Raw genomic sequence first — 22,582 nt, 5'->3', positions numbered from 1 at the left:
ACAAAATCTGTATCCTATTAAAAAGAAACCAAAAACAGGCAAATTTAAATGATTTCTTTTTGAGTTTGAATGACGTACTTTGAGATATTTGAATGTTTTGTGTGTGTGTTTTTGTTTAGTATTTATCCGGCATACCCGAACCTAAACTTGTATACTTTCAGAGGTCGGTAGCAAACGAAAAAGTTTAGCAGCGATCCGGATAATGCCTTCAAAATAGGGCCTTATCCTGCCTTATCCGTAGACAGCACCAGCCCTAGAGTTTGGGGACCCAACCAGACAGACAAGAATGCGAGTGTTTTATAGTATCATAATTAATAATTTGAAAATAGACTTTCTTAGCACACTAATTTCTCTCTGGGCATCAGTGCTGTATCCAAGTTTTACATTGGAGGGGGAGGTCCAAACCAGCCACCTGGTATTTCTTGGGGTTGAGGATAGTTAGATTGGCCTCCCACTATATTTAAATATTGTGTACAGTATTAAAGATACAGTGCTTGAAAATTGTGAGCAAAAATTTCGGGGAAATAGTTCAATGTATAAGATTTCAAAGGATAGCTTCTTTTACCATATACATTTTTTACCACATACTCTCGCTTTTAACGCCTTTCTGAGTTTATATTTGCACGTTTCAAATTAAAAATGATTAGCGTTGCAGTGTTGCATATTTATTGCTGTTTATCTAATAATGAAGGAATTTCTAAAGCATTAAATGAAGCTACCGTGGTTTCATCAAAGTTATAATGGTGTCAATAATTACGCAGGCTACAATTCAGGCAGGTCTTTCAGCAGGGGACAACGGCGTATTCTCTCTGTCCCCATTTACTATATAGTGGAAACGTAGCCGGAACTAATTAAAGTAGTTTAGTCTCGCCAGTCCTATAACACACTTTATGAGTGGCGGTACCCCAAGGACCCCCCGAAAAGTGAAAGAATTTATTATTTTAACAAAAAAATTAAAAATTAAAACATTCAATCCACATCAAGACCGCATTCAAACATTCATCTCCCGCCATTTACAACCCACTTCCAACGCAGCGCTGGGGTTAGTCTTCGCATCCCATGGTCTCCCAGTCGAATGCCAGAAACCCGTCAACTCTGTAAAAATCGTTTGATGTATTCGTAAAAAATACATATGACCGCTATAACCCCCCCCCTTTACCACCAAAACCTCTAAATGTTTTTTCTTAAACGACAATCTGTGCGCATCTTAATTTAATTTACTAATATATTGATATTAATAAACTACTTTAATTATTTTTGAAAGATAAATATTAAGAATTTGTTTTACGCGTATTCCATTTTGATCTAATATTACCTAACTGCTGAATTTTTAACTTTTAACAAACATTTTAATTCTAATTATTTTTTAAACGGTGTGATACAGGCTGTGAATGTTAATTTTAAAATTATTTAAAATGGAAAGATATATAGTATATTAATGGACATTGGTGGAACTGGTTAGGAATTATGATAAAATAGCTGTTAGGTGAAACTAATCAAGTGGACAATTCTCTACTAATAATTCAGTTATTAACTTCATATAAGTTGTACAGTTATACTATTTATTGATAAAGTTTATGAACATAAGATGTTTAATCTGTTTAGTTCTTAATTAATGTGAGTTTTTAACAGTTTTATACTTCTTTAGCTCATTCAGACACAGTGGTGCACCCAGAAATCTTCTCTGGGGAGGGGGAGGGGGAGGGGGAGTCCGAAACGCTAGGGAATCGGTGGTATTGAAACCCCTCAAGATCAGTAAGGGCTTCCGGAGGCACTTCCCAAGAAATGTTTGAAATAGCCTATTAGGTCCTAAAATTGTTACCATATTAACTTTTATTCTTGACCGGGTGCTCCATAGAATTCGGCACTCTTCACGATATGGAGTCTCCTAGTCACTATTTTGAGCTTGTAATTTTGTAAACCACTACTTAAAGCGTTTAATTTTTAACACCTAGATTACATTGAGGCTTTGTTATTTACCGTGTTATTTAACGCGCAACTCGCCAGACTGACCAGGACGGTGTCGCTTAGTAGTGACAACGAATAACAAGAAACTAACACTGTACAAGTCACACAGTATTCACTCACTACTGTGACAACTGGTTACGGCGGTACTACTGTACCGGGTGCTCGTCTGTCCCGAGAGTACAAGTTACCGCGCAAACCGAAAGTACCGGTACAGGTTACATGTGCTTATACAATATCTACCGGTGCCTATCTACCGTCCATGTTGTCCTTCACTATGCTTGTCAAAGAAGATGAGATGAGCTTAACTCTCGTTGAACTATTCAGGATGGCTAAGAGATGGAGCCTCCTCAAGATCTATTTTACATCCACTATGAGGAGGGATAATGGGCACTATCTCAGGCATGTTACCTTAGAAGAAGGGGAAACTATCTCTGTTCCAGAAAGGGAGAGTTTCCCTTTACGTTGCAAAAACCTTTAAAAGCTAGGGAGACCTATACATTCGGACAATGATCCTAATCAGTAAACTATACCATATCAATGAGCCTTTAACAATTAGGGAGACTCAAACATTCGGACAATCATCCTAATCAGTAAACTATACCATATCAGTGAGACTCTAACAATTAGGGAGACCCACACATTCGGACAATGATCCTAATCAGTAAACTATACCATATCAATGAGCCTTTAAACAATTAGGGAGACTCAAACATTCGGACAATCATCCTAATCAGTAAACTATACCATATCAGTGAGCCTTTAACAATTAGGGAGACCCACACATTCGGACAATGATCCTAATCAGTAAACTATACCATATCAATGAGCCTTTAACAATTAGGGAGACTCAAACATTCGGACAATCATCCTAATCAGTAAACTATACCATATCAGTGAGCCTCTAACAATTAGGGAGACCCACACATTCGGACAATGATCCTAATCAGTAAACTATACCATATCAATGAGCCTTTAACAATTAGGGAGACTCAAACATTCGGACAATCATCCTAATCAGTAAACCATACCATATCAGTGAGCCTTTAACAATTAGGAAGACCCACACATTCGGACAATCATCCTAATCAGTAAACTATACCATATCAATGAGCCTTTAACAATTAGGGAGACCCACACATTCGGACAATCATCCTAATCAGTAAACTATACCATATCAATGAGCCTTTAACAATTAGGGAGACTCAAACATTCGGACAATCATCCTAATCAGTAAACTATACCATATCAGTGAGCCTCTAACAATTAGGGAGACCCACACATTCGGACAATGATCCTAATCAGTAAACTATACCATATCAGTGAGCCTTTAACAATTAGGGAGACCCACACATTCGGACAATCATCCTAATCAGTAAACTATACCATATCAGTGAGCCTTTAACAATTAGGGAGACCCACACATTCGGACAATCATCCTAATCAGTAAACTATACCATATCAGTGAGCCTTTAACAATTAGGGAGACCCACACATTCGGACAATCATCCTAATCAGTAAACTATACTATATCAGTGAGCCTTTAACAATTAGGGAGACTCACACATTCGGACAATGATCCTAATCAGTAAACTATACCATATCAGTGAGCCTTTAACAATTAGGGAGACTCACACATTCGGACAATCATCCTAATCAGTAAACTATACCATATCAGTGAGCCTTTAACAATTAGGGAAACCCACACATTCGGACAATCATCCTAATCAGTAAACTATACCATATCAGTGAGCCTTTAACAATTAGGGAGACTCACATATTCGGACAATCATCCTAATCAGTAAACTATACCATATCAGTGAGCCTTTAACAATTAGGGAGACCCACACATTCGGACAATCATCCTAATCAGTAAACTATACCCTATCAATGAGCCTTTACCAATTAGGGAGACCCACACATTCGGACAATCATCCTAATCAGTAAACTATACCCTATCAATGAGCCTTTACCAACCAATTTACTGTTAGTACTATGCCACTCTGGACATCAATGGGATTGCCCAGCTGTAAGTGACACATCGGTTTTTGCTGAACTCAGTGTAAGTTCTACTGGCAGCTATAAACATGCCTGAGTCACAAACCCTTACTGTAGGACAATAATTATGAGAAGGTGACTCATCCAACCCGTATGAATACACAGCACAACAAGGCAAAACACATGAAACAACTACAACCAGCACTCCAGGTTCCTCAACCAGTTAAAACATCATATCAACGAATACAAATAATGTCCTCAGATTATTCCTGAATGGTTTACTACTGCTATGCTGCTCATTGGCTGCTTCCGACTCCAACAGTTCAGACACTGGTGCGGACTTCTTGCAGTCTGTCATTCAGCGTATGCAACATGAGAAGTTCATCAACTCAGACGAGGATCTTATCCATAGCTACCGACCAACCCCTGTCCCACAGCAGTATGAGTCAATGGTGAGTGATTAATATCCATAATTGAGTAGCACCAAAATAAATTAAACAAACTTTTTCTCTTCATGTACCAGACATTGTATTTCTCTTTCAGAAAATGTTGGAGGATCCAAGTTAGGTTGTTTGGGTCCCTGTGGAGGTTATATTTTTTTTAAATATGGTTTACGCTATATTAACCAAATAATGGGTTTAAAAGTGGGTAAATAAAAATCATTAGAACCTATAGATTAACTACTTTTTAATCAAATATATCATCACTACATAAAAGTTTTGATTTATAATCGGGTAAAAAAATTTAAGAATTAGAAAATTTCAATTTTTAGAGGAAAATATTCATTGGAGAATTCCTAAATCAAAAACACTAAGATTGTAATAAAAATCTTCATTGTATGTATTCTTAACTGTTTTAATTTCACCCAAAATAAATATTCAATTTATTGTACATTTTAAACATATATTTTTAAAGACAGGTAGTACGAGTCATGCTGTTTTCTAATGAATAAAATAGTGAACATTTAATTGAAATTCTTCCTCATGGATCTGAACAGGAGGGAGCCTCTATCCCTAACCTTACCCATCCAGAATATCCTGCCACTACGGAAGCAGCACAAAGTTCCTCATAGAACTAGGTGTAATTTCTAAGCTTCTTGTCCCAAGAGAGCAAATAAAGTGTGACTGTCGGGCTGATCGGAGACGTGAGAAAACTTTCGAGCATACCAGTTCAAGATGGGTAATTAATGCTTGTTTTATCATGTGTGTTTTTGAAAAGATAACTCTTGTGGATAGTCAAATTAAGTGGTTCCTTATTTATAAGTTTTATGGTTATATTATAAGTTTCTGTGTTTTAATTTTGATTGCATAATTGATTATTATTATAAGTGTAGATAAGATTTGTCTTAATAGCAGCTATATGAGTTTATATAAATAAATACAAAATCTCTGTTCCCCTAAACCCCCACATTTTGTAACCCTGCACTCAGACTTACTTAAAACATTCACAATCACAAATACACCCATATTTGACTGTACCCACACATGCGCACACATACTGAACATTCTTCTGGTGGCCAACTTCCGGGTTAGTACAATCTATACTGGGAGTTACCAACATCTCTGTATTCACCCTTCCTATACTCAGTATAATGTTAGTTACTTACATGTTGGTAAAATACAAAATAATTTTCCTGAGTTTTTAAAAACAATATTCTATGCGATACATGAGTTAGCTTATTTTCAAATATTACACCTAAATATATATAAGAATGTACTTTTTCAACTTTGTTAAAACTTTAAGTCGAACTCTCAAAATCTCCGTATGAATTTAATCTTAACCTCTCCCTTAGTGTTTTACCGTCCTCGTGTAATGAGACAGGCAAAAAGTTAATGTTAGAAACATCTAATGACAACATGTTTTGATCAAACCATTTTTAAAGATGGATTGAACACTATCGCCTTTTCCTTTAATTAGCTCTTCAAAATGGTTACCAGCCAACAACACTCTTATCAACGATATCTGTGAAAAGGTTTGTTTTAAAGTGACAAGAATTATCACTTTCAACACCAATTTTCAACTAGCATTCCAGAGTCATTTATAATAATCAAAATAATTATTACATACCTTGACATAATTATTCCACAAAGAATACACACAAGGGAGATCCTATTTTGGAGCATCGAGACACATCGATAAATATTTAACTTAAGCCAGTGTACAGAAAAGTGACAAAACAAATAACTGCACTATTAGTAATAAAAATTAAGCCTTCTTCTGAACCGGAGAATGCTTCAGTTAGATGCTAATCTTATCGTGGTTAAGGTGGCATATGTGAGCACTGGACTGCGACATCAGGGCCAACACACGTCACCAGCTGTCAAACACTCAAGTGTGCCGCTGTTTAGGAGCGTTGACTCATGAGCTGCTGAGTCAACCTCCGACTCTCCACCACTCCAGAGAATACTGTTTCCAATTTTTCCATATTACATGTACCTGCATGTTTACATAGCATCAAGCCGTACTAACTTTACAGTAATCAGACTAAAGCCAAGAGCAAATCTTAATATTACCACTTCATTCCAATATTTTATAAATGAAATAATTGGATTTTTCAGACTTCTAATAAATAAATCATATTTTGGTCACTGTTAAAATATCCTTGTGGAATTCGCACAACCTCTTGTACCCAGAGAGCAATTGTGTTGTTTATAGATGTTTGTTACATTTTTATACTTGACTTAAGATGGGTTTTTCAGGCCGGATCTGGAGAGGGACCCCACCAAGACATACCTCCACTCTCCAAAGGTGAACTGCTTGCACTCTATCAAGCAGCTGTTGCTAAAGGAACTGGGTTGGACCTAGCCAGTCTACCCACTCTGCCATTGACCTCTGATATCCATCAGAATCATGGTAAACAGCATCTTAAAATCTTAGGCCCTGAAGGGAATAACAAGGCCATTCTTAGTTTTATTATTTATACTGACTATTTGGATATGGAAAATTTCAATGACTCTGGAAGTTGTGTTGTGCTTATTTAAATTAAATAAAATTTGGCCACTTTTCTCATAGTGGCAAATAATTTTAGTTTAAATTTAAATAGCTTCATGTCTAAATATAAAACTGTTTGACAAATTATTGGATAGTAAATACATTTTTTAAGATTTTCACTGAAACAACAAATAAATACAGCTATCACTTATTTTTTTTTATTTTCATGATAATTAAGCATCTCTAAATTTGGAGTTCCAGTTTATAAATAAGAAATTTGTTTAAGCCTAATGACGTGTTTCAGATGACTTGGTAAGTCCGAGTGATCAAGGCACTTTGCCAGGGTACTATTACTACTTCTACCCAATCAAGAGTTTTCTACCGAACAGCTCAAATGAGCAGACAACACCGATGATGAATTCCTCAGAGCAGGGCTCAGCCTCACATATGCCCATGCACATGATGATGATGGATGATGGCAGTGCCATGATGGAAGACATGAAGGAGACCAGATTGGATCCGTTATTCCTGGCCATGGCAGGGTTTGTCAGCATGGCGACTATCGTGTCTTTTTCAATTCTGTTTCTGCCCAAGTTCGGAGACAACAGATCTCGGCAGAAGGCTGCTCTCAAGACCTTAGCTGAAGATGAGGAAGAGATGGTCAGTTTGAGCAGAGTGGTGGGACAAGCTATCCAGGGACGTGACTGCACAGACAGACTCGCCTGTGAGCTTGGCAGAGCTATCCTTAAGATGAAACTTGGCCAGAAACCTCTTAGGTAACCTAGCTTTTTTTTTTTTTAACCTAGCTTGCAGCATTATCCTATTCAGTTTAGCATGCTTTAAAACCTTTTAAAGGAAATTCCATTCATATTTACAACAGTATAAAATATGAATGAATTGGTTGATTTCCCAAATATACAAAAAATATTGCAATTTTAACTAATAAACTTTATAATTGAAAACATGTTTTAAAATTACAGAAATTGCTTGAAACGAATAAAAGAAGAATCACTATAAAAAAAAGCATTGTCCTTGGAAATGAGCCTGCATGGGCTATGATGCATGTACGCAGACTCGAGTTGCTCGCGCTTAAATTAAAAACGGACTGAGTATTTAACATCTATAAATTGAAAATATAATGAAAGAAGTAATAACTGTGTAAGTTTAATTTGTAAGTGGTAAAGTGTGAAATACTATTCATTTAAAACAAGTTTACTAGATAAGCGACAAGGATAAGTAGGATCACTGCAGATTATAATGGGACTGTCATAGTGATAACAAATGATATGGGAAGGAGGGAGTAGCGGTACACAAGTCAAGATTGTCTGCCCGTAGTTCGTACCTACCTCTGCGTCCTCAATGGACAATGATAACAATCACTGGCTAAATTTTCTTTTAAAAATAAACATAGAAATTTCATTAAAAAACTAAAATTTGGAAACTGTTCATTTATATTTATAAAAAGCACATGAGCTAGATAGATAGTATGAGTTGGTGTTTGAAAAAGTTGATTTCAGAGGTAGAATTCTTGTAGATCTAGAATAATGTGTTTTGGGTGTGTTGAGTTCTTTCAAACAGGTCATCTAAATTGTTATACAATTAAATTAAAATAAATTTGATAAAAAGCTGTCTTATTTTTAAAATTTTAGTTTCTTGAAATGAAATGAAAATTGGAAATCCATAAAATTTTTTAAAAGCTACTTTTAAAATTGGTTTCTGAACGGTGAGGATCAAGATTAGATTTGTAAGCTGTCTCCCAAGAAATTATCTAAAAAGAGATTGGATGTATGTATAGTAAACAATTCTCATTTCTTGAAGAGCAAGAATATCCCTAAGGTTCTTAAAGGAAAACATTTTTTTATGTGTCTTTTGTTTGAGATATTCAATATGAACTGACCATTTCAAATGGAAACCTAAAATAACTCCAATATATTTATTTTATCAATTGCTTTGCAGGTAGGGTGTACATAAAGTCCTGCACGGGTATAATATTTTCTGAACGATAACAGATAAATAAACAAGATTTGGTACATCAATACTACACCTAAAAATCTACTTTTTGAAGGAACTATCAGTTTTCTGTAATATCATGGGGACGTCCCGCAAGGAGTCAGAAGGAAATCTTAAATAGGAGCATAGGTCAATATGGACATCATTTTAAAGGGCTTATCTAGCAGAGTTTAATGCCGCAAAACGCACTCAAAAAGATTGATCCAGTACAAAATGGCGGCTGTTCAAAGATTTTACTTGGTTACATTTTATTAGTAGCCATAACCCCAGTAAAGTAAAACTGCAACCAAACAAATACTGCAGCTAACTACTACATTATGCTTGTCAGTTGTACAGAAGTGAATTATGACATTAGTTATCCTCAAGGGTTACAAATTTGGTCCTAATATATTGATAACGGGGAAAACCTGATAACAGTAACAATTAGATCTGGGTCGCAGTTAGGACTTTCCTATTAGCCAGTCTATTCATAGTAGGCTATTCTAGTTTTCTTGTTTTAGTAGTGCTGTCCATCCATTTTATCAGTGCGCTTTAGTACAAAAGAGTTTATCGTATTGCTTGTAGTTCTTCAACTATACTATGTCGCTTGACGAACGTGAACGTAAAACACTTCTTATGATGGTTGGTTGGGGAAATAACAGATGATCACACGAGGAAGCATGCCATTTATTTAATGACTACTGTCACGAGAGGCAGCCAATTTCTAGAACAACTGTTCAACACTTTATGGAAACAGGAAGTGTTTCCGAATGTCATAGGTCGCTGAGATTTCTAATTGTTACTGTTATCAGGTTTTCCCCGTTATCAATATAATAGGACCAAATTTGTAACCCTTGAAGATAACTAATGTCATAATTCACTTCTGTACAACTGACAAGCATAATGTAGTAGTCAGCTGCAGTATTCGTTTGGTTGCAGTTTTGCTTTACTGGGGTTATGGCTACTAATAAAATGTAACCAAGTAAAATCTTTGAACAGCCGCCATTTTGTACTGGATCAAACTTTTTGAGTGCGGTTTGCGGCATTAAACTCTGCTAGATAAGCCCTTTAAAATGATGTCCATGTTGACCTATGCTCCTATTTAAGATTTCCTTCTGACTCCTTGCGGGACGTCCCCATGATATTACAGAAAACTGATAGTTCCTTCAAAAAGTAGATTTTTAGGTGTAGTATTGATGTACCAAATCTTGTTTATTTATATGTTATCGTTCAGAAAATATTATACCCGTGCAGGACTTTATGTACACCCTGTATATACTGTTGCTGTGGTTTCTACAACTATGTGTGATCAGGTTGTCTAAAACATAATCTGTGAGGTTTCGAGAGACTGGCATAAATTTACTTTTAGTTATATGGAAAGGAGATTCTGATCAAACTACTGTTTCAATAACATTAAATCACTTAATGCTTCTCGTCTCACATCCGCATTTGAGACAAAAAAGATTATTTCACATGTATACAAATAAGGGTGTTATAGGTAATAAATGTTTTTTTTCCATTTAAATTTAACTTGGAAATATTGTTAGTATATAATAACAACAGAATTGGCTTGATGCTACTAAACCGTAGTTTACATTAATTACATGGCTACTTACATTACTTATTGAAACATTTTGTTTTCTATTGGTAAAATAACTTTGAAACCAAGTAAGGGCCAAAGCCCTAACTACGAATTGTTCTAATGTATTCATTCACTTATTTCTGTCAACTGAATCAAAGGCTTTTTTGAGGTCAAAAAAGATTAGCATTGATTTTGTATAGATTATATTATTTAATTCTTTACTTACATCAAACAATGCATCCGATATACTCTTATCGTCTCTAAACCCACATTGACACTGCAAAAGTACATGGTTTACCGTAAAAAGTGTACGAGTTGTTCCTTAACTACTTTCTCCAGTACCTTAGCAAAGGCACTTAAAAGAAATATCAGGTGGAAATTATTTTGATCATTAAAGCTATTTGACTTATGTAACAGATACACTTTAGCTAACTTAAATTATCTGGGAATATCCCCCTGGGTGGTACTTAAACAAATAAAGTATAACAGTGGTTTTATAAAAGTACTTAATTTGTCTTTGAAGACACGTACAGAGATTCCATCATGACCCGGGGCAGAGACTCAATGTAAACTTGTCACGTGTCTTATTATGTCAAGTTCTGTTAGCGTAAATGTCGCTTCTAGTCTATATTTGCTATTGCTCACCACTGGGTCCTTTTCCCAAAATTGTTCCCAACAGAAGCAAAATAATAATTAATATAATTTGCAACTTAAGTGAGTTTTTCGTTAGTATAATATTTGAATTTGTTGGCAGAAAACATCGTATTGAAAACGTGTATTTAGTTTGCACCCTACCTGCCAATTCATTTACTATTCCCCAAAACATTTTAGAATCTTTTCTGTTTTCCATAATTTCAGAACGATAATATTCTCCTTTAGTGTAAAGTGCTTAGAATTTGATTATAGTTGTGGTAATAAATATTTAAGGTCACATTAAAAGGTTATTTTTTTAATTCTTTTACTTAGCTTATCTATCACTCATATTGAACAGACCTATCCCACAGATATACAAGGCTTAAGTTTCAATATGTAGTAGATATTTTATTACTTAACTCTGTGGCGTTCTTGATTGATTTCTGTATTAGACTGTTAAATAGAGACACCCAAAACAAGTGTTGACACCCAAAGACTCAAGTACGGGTTCCCAGTGGGCGTGTGTCAGGTCATTGGCAAGTAACGCTCAGCCTACGTATGTAGCCGTAGCAGTTTGTGTCATGACACTGGGTCTCAACCACAGCTGCTCGAACTACTCATATCTCTATATTGTACAAAAATGTGATCAAGACAACACTGAGTGTTTTCAGTTACTCTAGAAAGTTTGTCTATACATTTCACACGTCCAGTCCCAAGTTAAAAATTCAAGTATTTATCTGTCAGTTCTTAAACAAGTCTTTGTTTACATCACCTATCAATACACATATTTTGTTTCTAAATGTTCCGATATAAAAATTGTCTACCTCATCTATAAATAAATCTAAATTTATATCACAAGTTCTGTAAAGTGCAAGTACATTAAACTGTTCTCCTAAAAAAATAAAATTCAGACTAATTCCAATCACATCCCCCCACGTAATCTGTATGGCAGTGGCAGTGTGTCGCTTGTTTACCAAAAATACCATCCGTCATTCCGGTTCATTGCTTGTCTGTCAAAGCCATCAATCCTCACCCTCTCCTCCATCACTCAGCCAACACTGAGTCATAATTAATATATCCAGATTAAAGTTCAAATGATCTAACTTAAATAAATCTTCAGTTGATCAGTGTTTTATGAATGACTCCTAATATTACAATGAAATATTTTTACCTGACCATTGTTGACACTATACAAGTTATTAAGAAGTGAAACATCTGGGATTTGTACGCATGAGTTTATTGCAATTATATCATTGTTGCTGTCCTCTATCGGACCCATAGCCCATGAAACCCAACTGCCCAGTGAACAGTAATAAATTTAATTTAATAGTCATGCTTACATTTTAGGTTATACTGCAATGATAGCAAAAAGAATTACCAATACAAGCTAATTCTAAAAATATACAACCCAATTAGTAAACAGTATAACAAAAAAGAAAAAACTGAATCAATAAATGTTGATTGCATAAATATCTGCTAAACTATAGTCACTATTTTAGTGTATGATAAAAAAAATAAAACATAAAATCTTAATATTACGTCTAGTTTACAATTTACATACACGTTGATTACAATTAAAATGAACGAGAGTGGATTGGTTCAAAAATAGAATCTAATTTAACTAGATTATTTTACATATATCAATGTTTACATTCAACGAGCAAAATAGAGATACCCTTTATGTGGCAAACAAAATTAACAATATTCTCAAATATATAGAGTTTGAATAAAAATTTAAAACGCTTTCAACAACATTATTTATGAACAGCAAAAGAAAGAAAACCCATTAAACAATCCTTACTGTTACGTGTTCCTCATTTATTTATTTATTATCAAATATGCAAAGCGGGACATAAAGTAACATGCCATGCAATTTAGTGTTAAATTTAAAATTAAAATGTTAACTGATATAAATGAAAAACAAACAAAATATGTACTCTCTCTAACTATTAACTCAGCATAACTCGAACAAAACAGAAACCACATATTTTACTTGCATAGTCATACGCTAAACTATAAAACTCATAATTTTAATGTATGATTAAAATTATTTACAATAATAAAATATAACTAGCCACCTTACAATTTTGTTGAGCTTTCACTTATGGAAATTCATATACCTACAAACACATGTGTACCCATGCATACATACAAGCACATACATACATAAATTAAACTTGCTCAGGGCTAGAACATAATTGATTTAAAAAATAAAAATCTACATTCATTAATCCATTCAGATGCAATGAAAACCAAATACAACCATATTTATTATATCCCATGTCATGCTTATAAAATTTTAATTCATACTTCCACTAAATAAAAAGTAAATAAACCCCTTTTCTGACAACTAATAGAACAATTTTACTGAAATAAATGGAATTTACATAAGAAAAAAAATATACTTCTAAAATTGTTTATTGTTGGTATGAATATAAAATTTCCAAATAATACTATAATGTTACATGAGGACAAAAAAAAAACTTGTTTATTAAAGCGTGTCAAAGTATTATTATTTATATTTTGTTTTAACCATTAATTATTAAAAGCATGATTTTCTTCCATTATTACATGCAAAAAAACTACTACTGGTTTATACCATATTTAACATTCATTTACCTATGTAGACCTGTATATAAATAAAAAAAAAGAAAAACGTTTGTACTGAAACTTGAAAGAAATCTATATTACTTTACCTTAACATAGCAAATACAATGAAATAAATGTTACTCACGAAAATAAAATATTTATGTCTCCAAGTTAACGAGATTCTTCAATGAGTGTGTCGAGATCATCGAGGGTTCCTGACACAATTTTGATCAGTACAGGCCACCACACAATTGCTAAAGCGATATGTGACCCAGGACTAGATATTACATCCGACACTGGTAAAGAGCCTGTATTTAATTAATTATACAAGACATATACAAGGGAGATTGATGGAGGAAGGAAGGAATAAAGTAAGACAAAAATAGTCAAATAATTGGAACCGCAGTTACCCGTACTGTGGAATCCAGTTACATGTAAAGTGATTACAGTTACACAGGTTACTGCGTTATGTACATCGTAACTCGATGGTGTTACTTTAGACAGAGGGACATATGGCATGTTACGAAGAGTACTGGTTAAAGAATACGGTTGAATAAACATTTTCTATTGTCTCTGGTAGACCTGAGATTACCTGAGTGTTATAAGGTCCCTGCCCTCTCCGCTACTCATATGATTCAGTGTGTTAGTAGGGAATTAGAGAAATAATGTAGCTATCTACTAAAAAAAAACATTTAAATTTAATATAATAATTTGTTTGACTTTGTGTAGCTGTTTTAAGTGTTAAAACAAACATCTACTAAATGAGTATTATATTTAAAAAAAAAAAAAAAAAAAAAAAAAAAAAAAAAAAAAAAAGCACAAAGTGGGTGTATCTAACTTCTCACAAAAACTGCACAAATTACACGAAATTCTAGCGGAATCTTTAATTTAGCTTTTTTTACAATTTGTTTGGCATTCATATGTGAAACATAAAGAACAACACAGATCATGTAGGTTGTTTCGGATAAATTTTTATCAAACCAGGTCTCATTCATCTCCTTTTACTGCTATAATGAGTCTTCATAATTTATTGTATTCATATATTGATGTGTATTTTTAGTAATTTCAATGGTTATAAAATAATATGTCGAAGAGATTTAGCTGCAATGCCCTAACTGTGTAATTATATCCTTTTAAAATATTCTCCATTGTTACGTTTTATTTATGGTTGTTGTTGTTGTTATTATTACTTTGCTGGATTTGTAATTTAAATGCCAGGAAAGGAAGTAATGAAACATAAAATGAACATGGACTATACATAAAGTAGAAGTATATTGTTTTAAGTATTATTGTTATATTGCTGCTCTTCTAGTTCCTTTATTGTTATGTTTCATAGAACTGCTGTGATGTAATTTGGCTATTGCCTGTTTTGTAGCATGAAAATAAATGAAAAAAGTAGGTGCCACCAGCAAACGAGTGGCACTCAATTTGTTTTTTGGTACATGACAATTTAGCCATGTGAAATTAGCAACACCCATTTTGTTTTTGTTAAACCTTAAACATGAATGCCAGCCTAAACTGTGTTAGCAACCTAAACAAAAACAAACAGTTACAAAGGATTACCTTCAATGGGTACCGCCAGCCTCACATCACTAAATTATGTTGCGTAATGACAGAGACTATGTATCCTGCCCACTTAACTAAGCAGTTGATTCAATATGTTACAGAATGTATTTGGGAAATTATGTTTTATATTGACAGAGACTATGTATCCTGCCCATTTAACTAAGCAGTTGATTCAATGTTACAGAATGTATTTGGGAAATTATGTTTTATATTGACAGAGACTATGTATCCTGCCCACTTAACTAAGCAGTTGATTCAATGTTACAGAATGTATTTGGGAAATTATGTTTTATATTGACAGAGACTATGTATCCTGCCCATTTAACTAAGCAGTTGATTCAATGTTACAGAATGTATTTGGGAAATTATGTTTTATATTGACAGAGACTATGTATCCTGCCCATTTAACTAAGCAGTTGATTCAATATGTTACAGAATGTATTTGGGAAATTATGTTTTATATTGACAGAGACTATGTATCCTTCCCACTTAACTAAGCAGTTGATTCAATATGTTACAGAATGTATTTGGGAAATTATGTTTTATATTGACAGAGACTATGTATCCTGCCCACTTAACTAAGCAGTTGATTCAATGTTACAGAATGTATTTGGGAAATTATGTTTTATATTGACAGAGACTATGTATCCTGCCCACTTAACTAAGCAGTTGATTCAATGTTACAGAATGTATTTGGGAAATTATGTTTTATATTGACAGAGACTATGTATCCTGCCCACTTAACTAAGCAGTTGATTCAATGTTACAGAATGTATTTGGGAAATTATGTTTTATATTGACAGAGACTATGTATCCTGCCCACTTAACTAAGCAGTTGATTCAATATGTTACAGAATGTATTTGGGAAATTGTGTTTTATATTGACAGAGACTATGTATCCTGCCCACTTAACTAAGCAGTTGATTCAATGTTACAGAATGTATTTGGGAAATTATGTTTTATATTGACAGAGACTATGTATCCTTCCATTTAACTAAGCAGTTGATTCAATATGTTACAGAATGTATTTGGGAAATTATGTTTTATATTGACAGAGACTATGTATCCTTCCCACTTAACTAAGCAGTTGATTCAATATGTTACAGAATGTATTTGGGAAATTATGTTTTATATTGACAGAGACTATGTATCCTGCCCACTTAACTAAGCAGTTGATTCAATGTTACAGAATGTATTTGGGAAATTATGTTTTATATTGACAGAGACTATGTATCCTGCCCACTTAACTAAGCAGTTGATTCAATGTTACAGAATGTATTTGGGAAATTATGTTTTATATTGACAGAGACTATGTATCCTGCCCATTTAACTAAGCAGTTGATTCAATGTTACAGAATGTATTTGGGAAATTATGTTTTATATTGAGAGAGACTATGTATCCTATCCCATTTAACTAAGCAGTTGATTCAATGTTACAGAATGTATTTGGGAAATGTTTTATATTGACAGAGACTATGTATTTGGTTGATTCAATGTTACAGAATGTATTTGGGAAATTTTATATTGACAGAGACTATGTATCCTGCCCATTTAACTAAGCAGTTGATTCAATGTTACAGAATGTATTTGGGAAATTATGTTTTATATTGACAGAGACTATGTATCCTGCCCATTTAACTAAGCAGTTGATTCAATGTTACAGAATGTATTTGGGAAATTATGTTTTATATTGACAGAGACTATGTATCCTGCCCATTTAACTAAGCAGTTGATTCAATGTTACAGAATGTATTTGGGAAATTATGTTTTATATTGACAGAGACTATGTATCCTTCCCACTTAACTAAGCAGTTGATTCAATATGTTACAGAATGTATTTGGGAAATTATGTTTTATATTGACAGAGACTATGTATCCTGCCCACTTAACTAAGCAGTTGATTCAATGTTACAGAATGTATTTGGGAAATTATGTTTTATATTGACAGAGACTATGTATCCTGCCCATTTAACTAAGCAGTTGATTCAATGTTACAGAATGTATTTGGGAAATTATGTTTTATATTGACAGAGACTATGTATCCTGCCCATTTAACTAAGCAGTTGATTCAATGTTACAGAATGTATTTGGGAAATTATGTTTTATATTGACAGAGACTATGTATCCTGCCCACTTAACTAAGCAGTTGATTCAATATGTTACAGAATGTATTTGGGAAATTATGTTTTATATTGACAGAGACTATGTATCCTTCCCACTTAACTAAGCAGTTGATTCAATATGTTACAGAATGTATTTGGGAAATTATGTTTTATATTGACAGAGACTATGTATCCTGCCCATTAACTAAGCAGTTGATTCAATGTTACAGTATGTACAGAAAAAGTTGAAATATGTATACAGAGACTATGTATCCTGTCCATTTAACTAAGCATTGATTCAATGTTACAGAATGTATCAGAGACTATGCCCCCATTTAACTAAGCAGTTGATTCAATGTTACAGAATGTATTTGGGAAATTATGCAGAGACTATGTAATTTAACTAAGCAGTTGATTCAATGTTACAGAATGTATTTGGGAGTTTTATATTGACAGAGACTATGTATCCTTCCCATTTAACTAAGCAGTTGATTCAATGTTACAGAATGTATTTGGGAAATTGAGTTTTATATTGACAGAGACTATGTATCCTGCCCATTTAACTAAGCAGTTGATTCAATGTTACAGAATGTATTTGGGAAATTATGTTTTATATTGACAGAGACTATGTATCCTGTCCATTTAACTAAGCAGTTGATTCAATGTTACAGAATGTATTTGGGAAATTATGTTTTATATTGACAGAGACTATGTATCCTGTCCATTTAACTAAGCAGTTGATTCAATGTTACAGAATGTATTTGGGAAATTATGTTTTATATTGACAGAGACTATGTATCCTTCCCATTTAACTAAGCAGTTGATTCAATGTTACAGAATGTATTTGGGAAATTATGTTTTATATTGACAGAGACTATGTATCCTTCCCACTTAACTAAGCAGTTGATTCAAATGTTACAGAATGTATTTGGGAAATTATGTTTTATATTGACAGAGACTATGTATCCTGCCCACTTAACTAAGCAGTTGATTCAATATGTTACAGAATGTATTTGGGAAATTATGTTTTATATTGACAGAGACTATGTATCCTGCCCAATTAACTAAGCAGTTGAATGTCAGTATGTTAAGAAATATTGCTATGTATATTTAACTAAGCAGTTGATTCAATGTTACAGAATGTATTTAAATTATGTTTTATATTGACAGAGACTATGTATCCTGTCCATTTAACTAAGCAGTTGATTCAATGTTACAGAATGTATTTTGGGAAATTATGTTTTATATTGACAGAGACTATGTATCCTTCCCACTTAACTAAGCAGTTGATTCAATGTTACAGAATGTATTTTGGGAAATTATGTTTTATATTGACAGAGTATGTATCCTGTCCATTTAACTAAGCAGTTGATTCAATGTTACAGAATGTATTTGGGAAATTATGTTTTATATTGACAGAGACTATGTATCCTGTCCATGTTAACTAATTGTGCAGTTGATTCAATGTTACAGAATGTATTTGGGAAATTATGTTTTAGAGTATTGACAGAGACTCATGTATGCCCACTTTAACTAAGCAGTTGATTCAATGTTACAGAATGTATTTGGGAAATTATGTTTTATATTGACAGAGACTATGTATCCTTCCCACTTAACTAAGCAGTTGATTCAATATGTTACAGAATGTATTTGGAAATTATGTTTTATATTGACAGAGACTATGTATCCTGCCCACTTAACTAAGCAGTTGATTCAATGTTACAGAATGTATTTGGGAAATTATGTTTTATATTGACATAGACTATGTATCCTGCCCAATTAACTAAGCAGTTGTTTTAGTATGTAACAAAATGTGCAGGGGAAATATTGTTGCAGAGTAAATAGATTATGTATGTTACCCACTTAATTGTGCAGTTGATTCAGTGTGTTGCGGAATGTAGTGATTTTGGAAATTATGTTGCAGGGTAATAGAGGTGATGCTCCCAGCCAACCTCGCTAGGCAGATGGCCCAGATCAGGCAACATATGTCCAAGAAGCAGAAATGTCAACTTATCCCGTGTAAACACAAAACACAGCAAAAGCAAATAAATAAAAAAAGGCAAAAACCTCAGAAACATTAAAATTACAGTAGTTACTAAATTATGTGATATAACTTATTTATTTATATAGGGTAAGAAGTATCAGTATAAAGTACACAGTACTCTTAAAGACATTTTTGTATAGAAAACCATTAATTTTAGACTAATAACTAATTTTTTAACAGAATTAAGATATTCACATCTGAAACCAGGTAGAACTCTATATATTAATTTTGAGATAATTTTCAAATCTATCAGACAGTAAGAACTTTTTTTGATTCCATAATAACTCATTGATTATGTTCTCTTATGAAACAAAATGCCTATAATCTTTTATATACATTGAGAAGTTCTGTAAAAAGTTTATTCATACATTTAGCCTTTATCACATATAATACACAATTTTGAAATTCACTGCAAATTATGTTACACCCATGTATCACAGTATGATTGTTGCATTTGCTAGTAGCTCTACAATTATTAAAACATTTTTTTAAGTGAGAAATATTGTTATTCAAATAAATTTTACAATAACCATTAAAATTTCTGAAACATAACACCAGCCTTTTATTCTTATTTTACCTTATTAACATCATTATTCAATTTTTATTTTCTACTTCCTGTTCTAGGATACTATTCACAGCTCTGTATAAGTTTCTAGTAAATTATAATGAATTAGTTATGTTAAATTAACCAGTGCATTGTCTGCCAGCCCCCTGAGGAATATTGACAGTTCTGGGGAGCATATCAGAGCAATGTCCATTAGCTTTGTTCCATGACTTTTACCAAACAAATAGGATATAAACCATATGACAGAGCCATCGTAAAATCTCTAATATCTCCTAAGCTTAGCCACATCAGTTTAAAATTGACTGAATCGAAAGCCTGAGAACCATACGAGCAGTTTACACACTTTCAAACTCCTTATCCTTAGCTACTAGCATTTCATCTACTATAGTGAGAAACGCTGAAGATGTACTGAACCTTGCCTAACCCCCGATTGGGTGTCAGGCAGTAAGCCTTCAGACACAAGATCATATGCTCATTTACATACTTTTCCAATATTTTTGGAATGACTTTAAGAACTGAGATCGGTAAAAGTTGTGAAACTGAAGGACTGGTTGTATTAGGGAGAGAGATCACTATGCTTTTCTTTTAACTGTTCGGAAATTAACTATCTATTAATGAGACATTATTGTAATTAGGTGAATTATGGCCCTATACAAAAAGAATTTAAATATGTGATCATTTTAATGGTATATTAGAGGCAATATTCACAAATTTTTTAATATCAAACTCTGAAAGGTTACGATGAGAGACAAACTTTGCTTTGGGTTTAGTCTTAACCAGTGATACGTTCCCGATTTTGATCGAAAATATTCAAAGTGTTTACCACCCCTACATTTAAACTTTGATTCTTATCTACAACAATTAAATCTATAATTGAAGCCAAGCTCTCAGTGTACTGTGTTAGCCTTTATAATCTCTTCCAGACACATCGGAAGATATTTCATATCTGCCTTCTTGGAATCCAAGAGATTTACATTATAATCACATAGCAAAATCACTGAATCCGGCAAGCGGTCAATGAATAAGGCATGCATTAAAGAGCAGGAATAAGGAACACTGGGTGATCTCGTATATGCAACACATTCACACAATTTCTGGCCTCTCATATTAACAGCACAGATATACTGAAGACGACTGTCCACACGAGGAGTTCCTGAGGCCCAAAATTCATCTCCCACATAAAGAGCCACACCACCCTCACAGTTACCCAACTGAGCAGGTCTGTCACAGCGATAGAAAGAATATCCAGGAACCTTAAATAAACAGGAGGAATTATCAGGGGTCCACCATGACTCTGTGATTTCCAACAAGTTAAACTGAAAATCATCTAAATTTTCGAAGTGGTTTTTTATGAGCAGATTTGTTAAATGAAATTAAATGTAGGTAGAAAAATAATTGAATGGCTCTATAGTATGTAGTTATGCTTTGGCCACAGAGAAAAGTGCATCAGTAAAAGTATTAGTTTAATTTGTTCATTGAACATTTTTGTTACAAGATGTACATTTAAGCAATAATTGCTTTGTCTCTATTAGTTGTCTTATTAACTAAAAAAATGTTTTAGAGTACAGAGATACTATTTATTCCTTTCAATATTGGAAATGCTGTTATGATGGTAAAATCCCACACTTCGGAATGTCGGAGGTCATTCTGGCATTTATTACTAGACTTGCATCAAACAGCACAACACATGTGGTGTTAGTTCATTGAAATACATTTTAAATTGGTGTCTACTCAACTTACCACGTATGAAAATTATCTAAAAATTAGTCAAATTTTACAATAGTACAAGTTGGTTTCTAAAAACAAATCTTTTAATAAATATTTGAAATTTATGCTAAATCTGTTTAAGGTCTTCTTTTATCAATAGACAGTTCTGAAATATAAGTCTAAATTTTGTGAATATATGTACTTTCTTTGCTCTTATGCTTACAATACTGTACGCACGTGTAAAATTTTATAATAGTTAAAAAGGTAATTTTTATAATAAGTAATCCTACAAAACCAGAGTCTAATATATATACAACCGCATGTGTAACTGACTGACTGACTGACTCACGTATACTAATTCTAACCTACTTCCAGATGAGTTAGAGACTTGAAATTTGGTACACAGATAGCTTTCCACGTGTAACCACCAGGAAAATCCCGAAAAGTGAGAATTTTTCATTTTCAACCCCTCAAAAAAAATTCCCAAAAAATCGCGCATTCTTCACCCCTGCAGGCATTTTTTGTAAGCCCGATAGCGGGCGAACCGTTGGAGCTAGCTCGGATCTGACGGAAAATTCATGGTCAGGAATGAAGTGAACTACAAAAAAGGTCTAATGACTTTTTGCTCTATCTTCCATGGTTAAGCGACAAAACGCTCGAACATTTGAAATTCCAGAGATTTTTTCGATAAAAATAATGTTTCAAGCCCGATAGCGGCCGAACCGTTGGTCGTAGCTCAAATCTGATTGACCCATCAAATTAGCAAATTGCGCGATCTACAGAAAAGGTCCAGTAATCTTTTGCCCTATCTCGATTGGTTTGGCCGAAAAACGTGATTATGTACAATTTTGTTGTAACTTTTACGCGAAACTTTTGTTTTTGGGGTCGATAGCGGCGAAACCATTGGTCGG

General features: G+C 33.6%; 1 protein-coding gene across 1 annotated transcript; it reads left to right on the top strand.

Moving 5' to 3' along the window:
* Positions 1 to 2,242: 2,242 nt before the first annotated feature.
* LOC124369402 lies at positions 2,243 to 19,890 on the top strand. The gene is made up of 5 exons (XM_046827406.1): positions 2,243 to 2,367; positions 4,226 to 4,415; positions 6,663 to 6,816; positions 7,199 to 7,670; positions 19,280 to 19,890. Exons 1-5 carry the CDS (start codon positions 2,243 to 2,245, stop codon positions 19,434 to 19,436), a joined length of 1,098 nt encoding a protein of 365 aa, XP_046683362.1. The 3' UTR covers positions 19,437 to 19,890.
* Positions 19,891 to 22,582: the final 2,692 nt, after the last annotated feature.

Source organism: Homalodisca vitripennis, chromosome X (assembly GCF_021130785.1).
Source record: "Homalodisca vitripennis isolate AUS2020 chromosome X, UT_GWSS_2.1, whole genome shotgun sequence".
NCBI lineage: Eukaryota > Metazoa > Arthropoda > Insecta > Hemiptera > Cicadellidae > Homalodisca > Homalodisca vitripennis.
The sequence above is the reverse complement of the archived record's forward strand: the minus strand, read 5'-3'. Positions and strand labels throughout refer to the sequence as shown.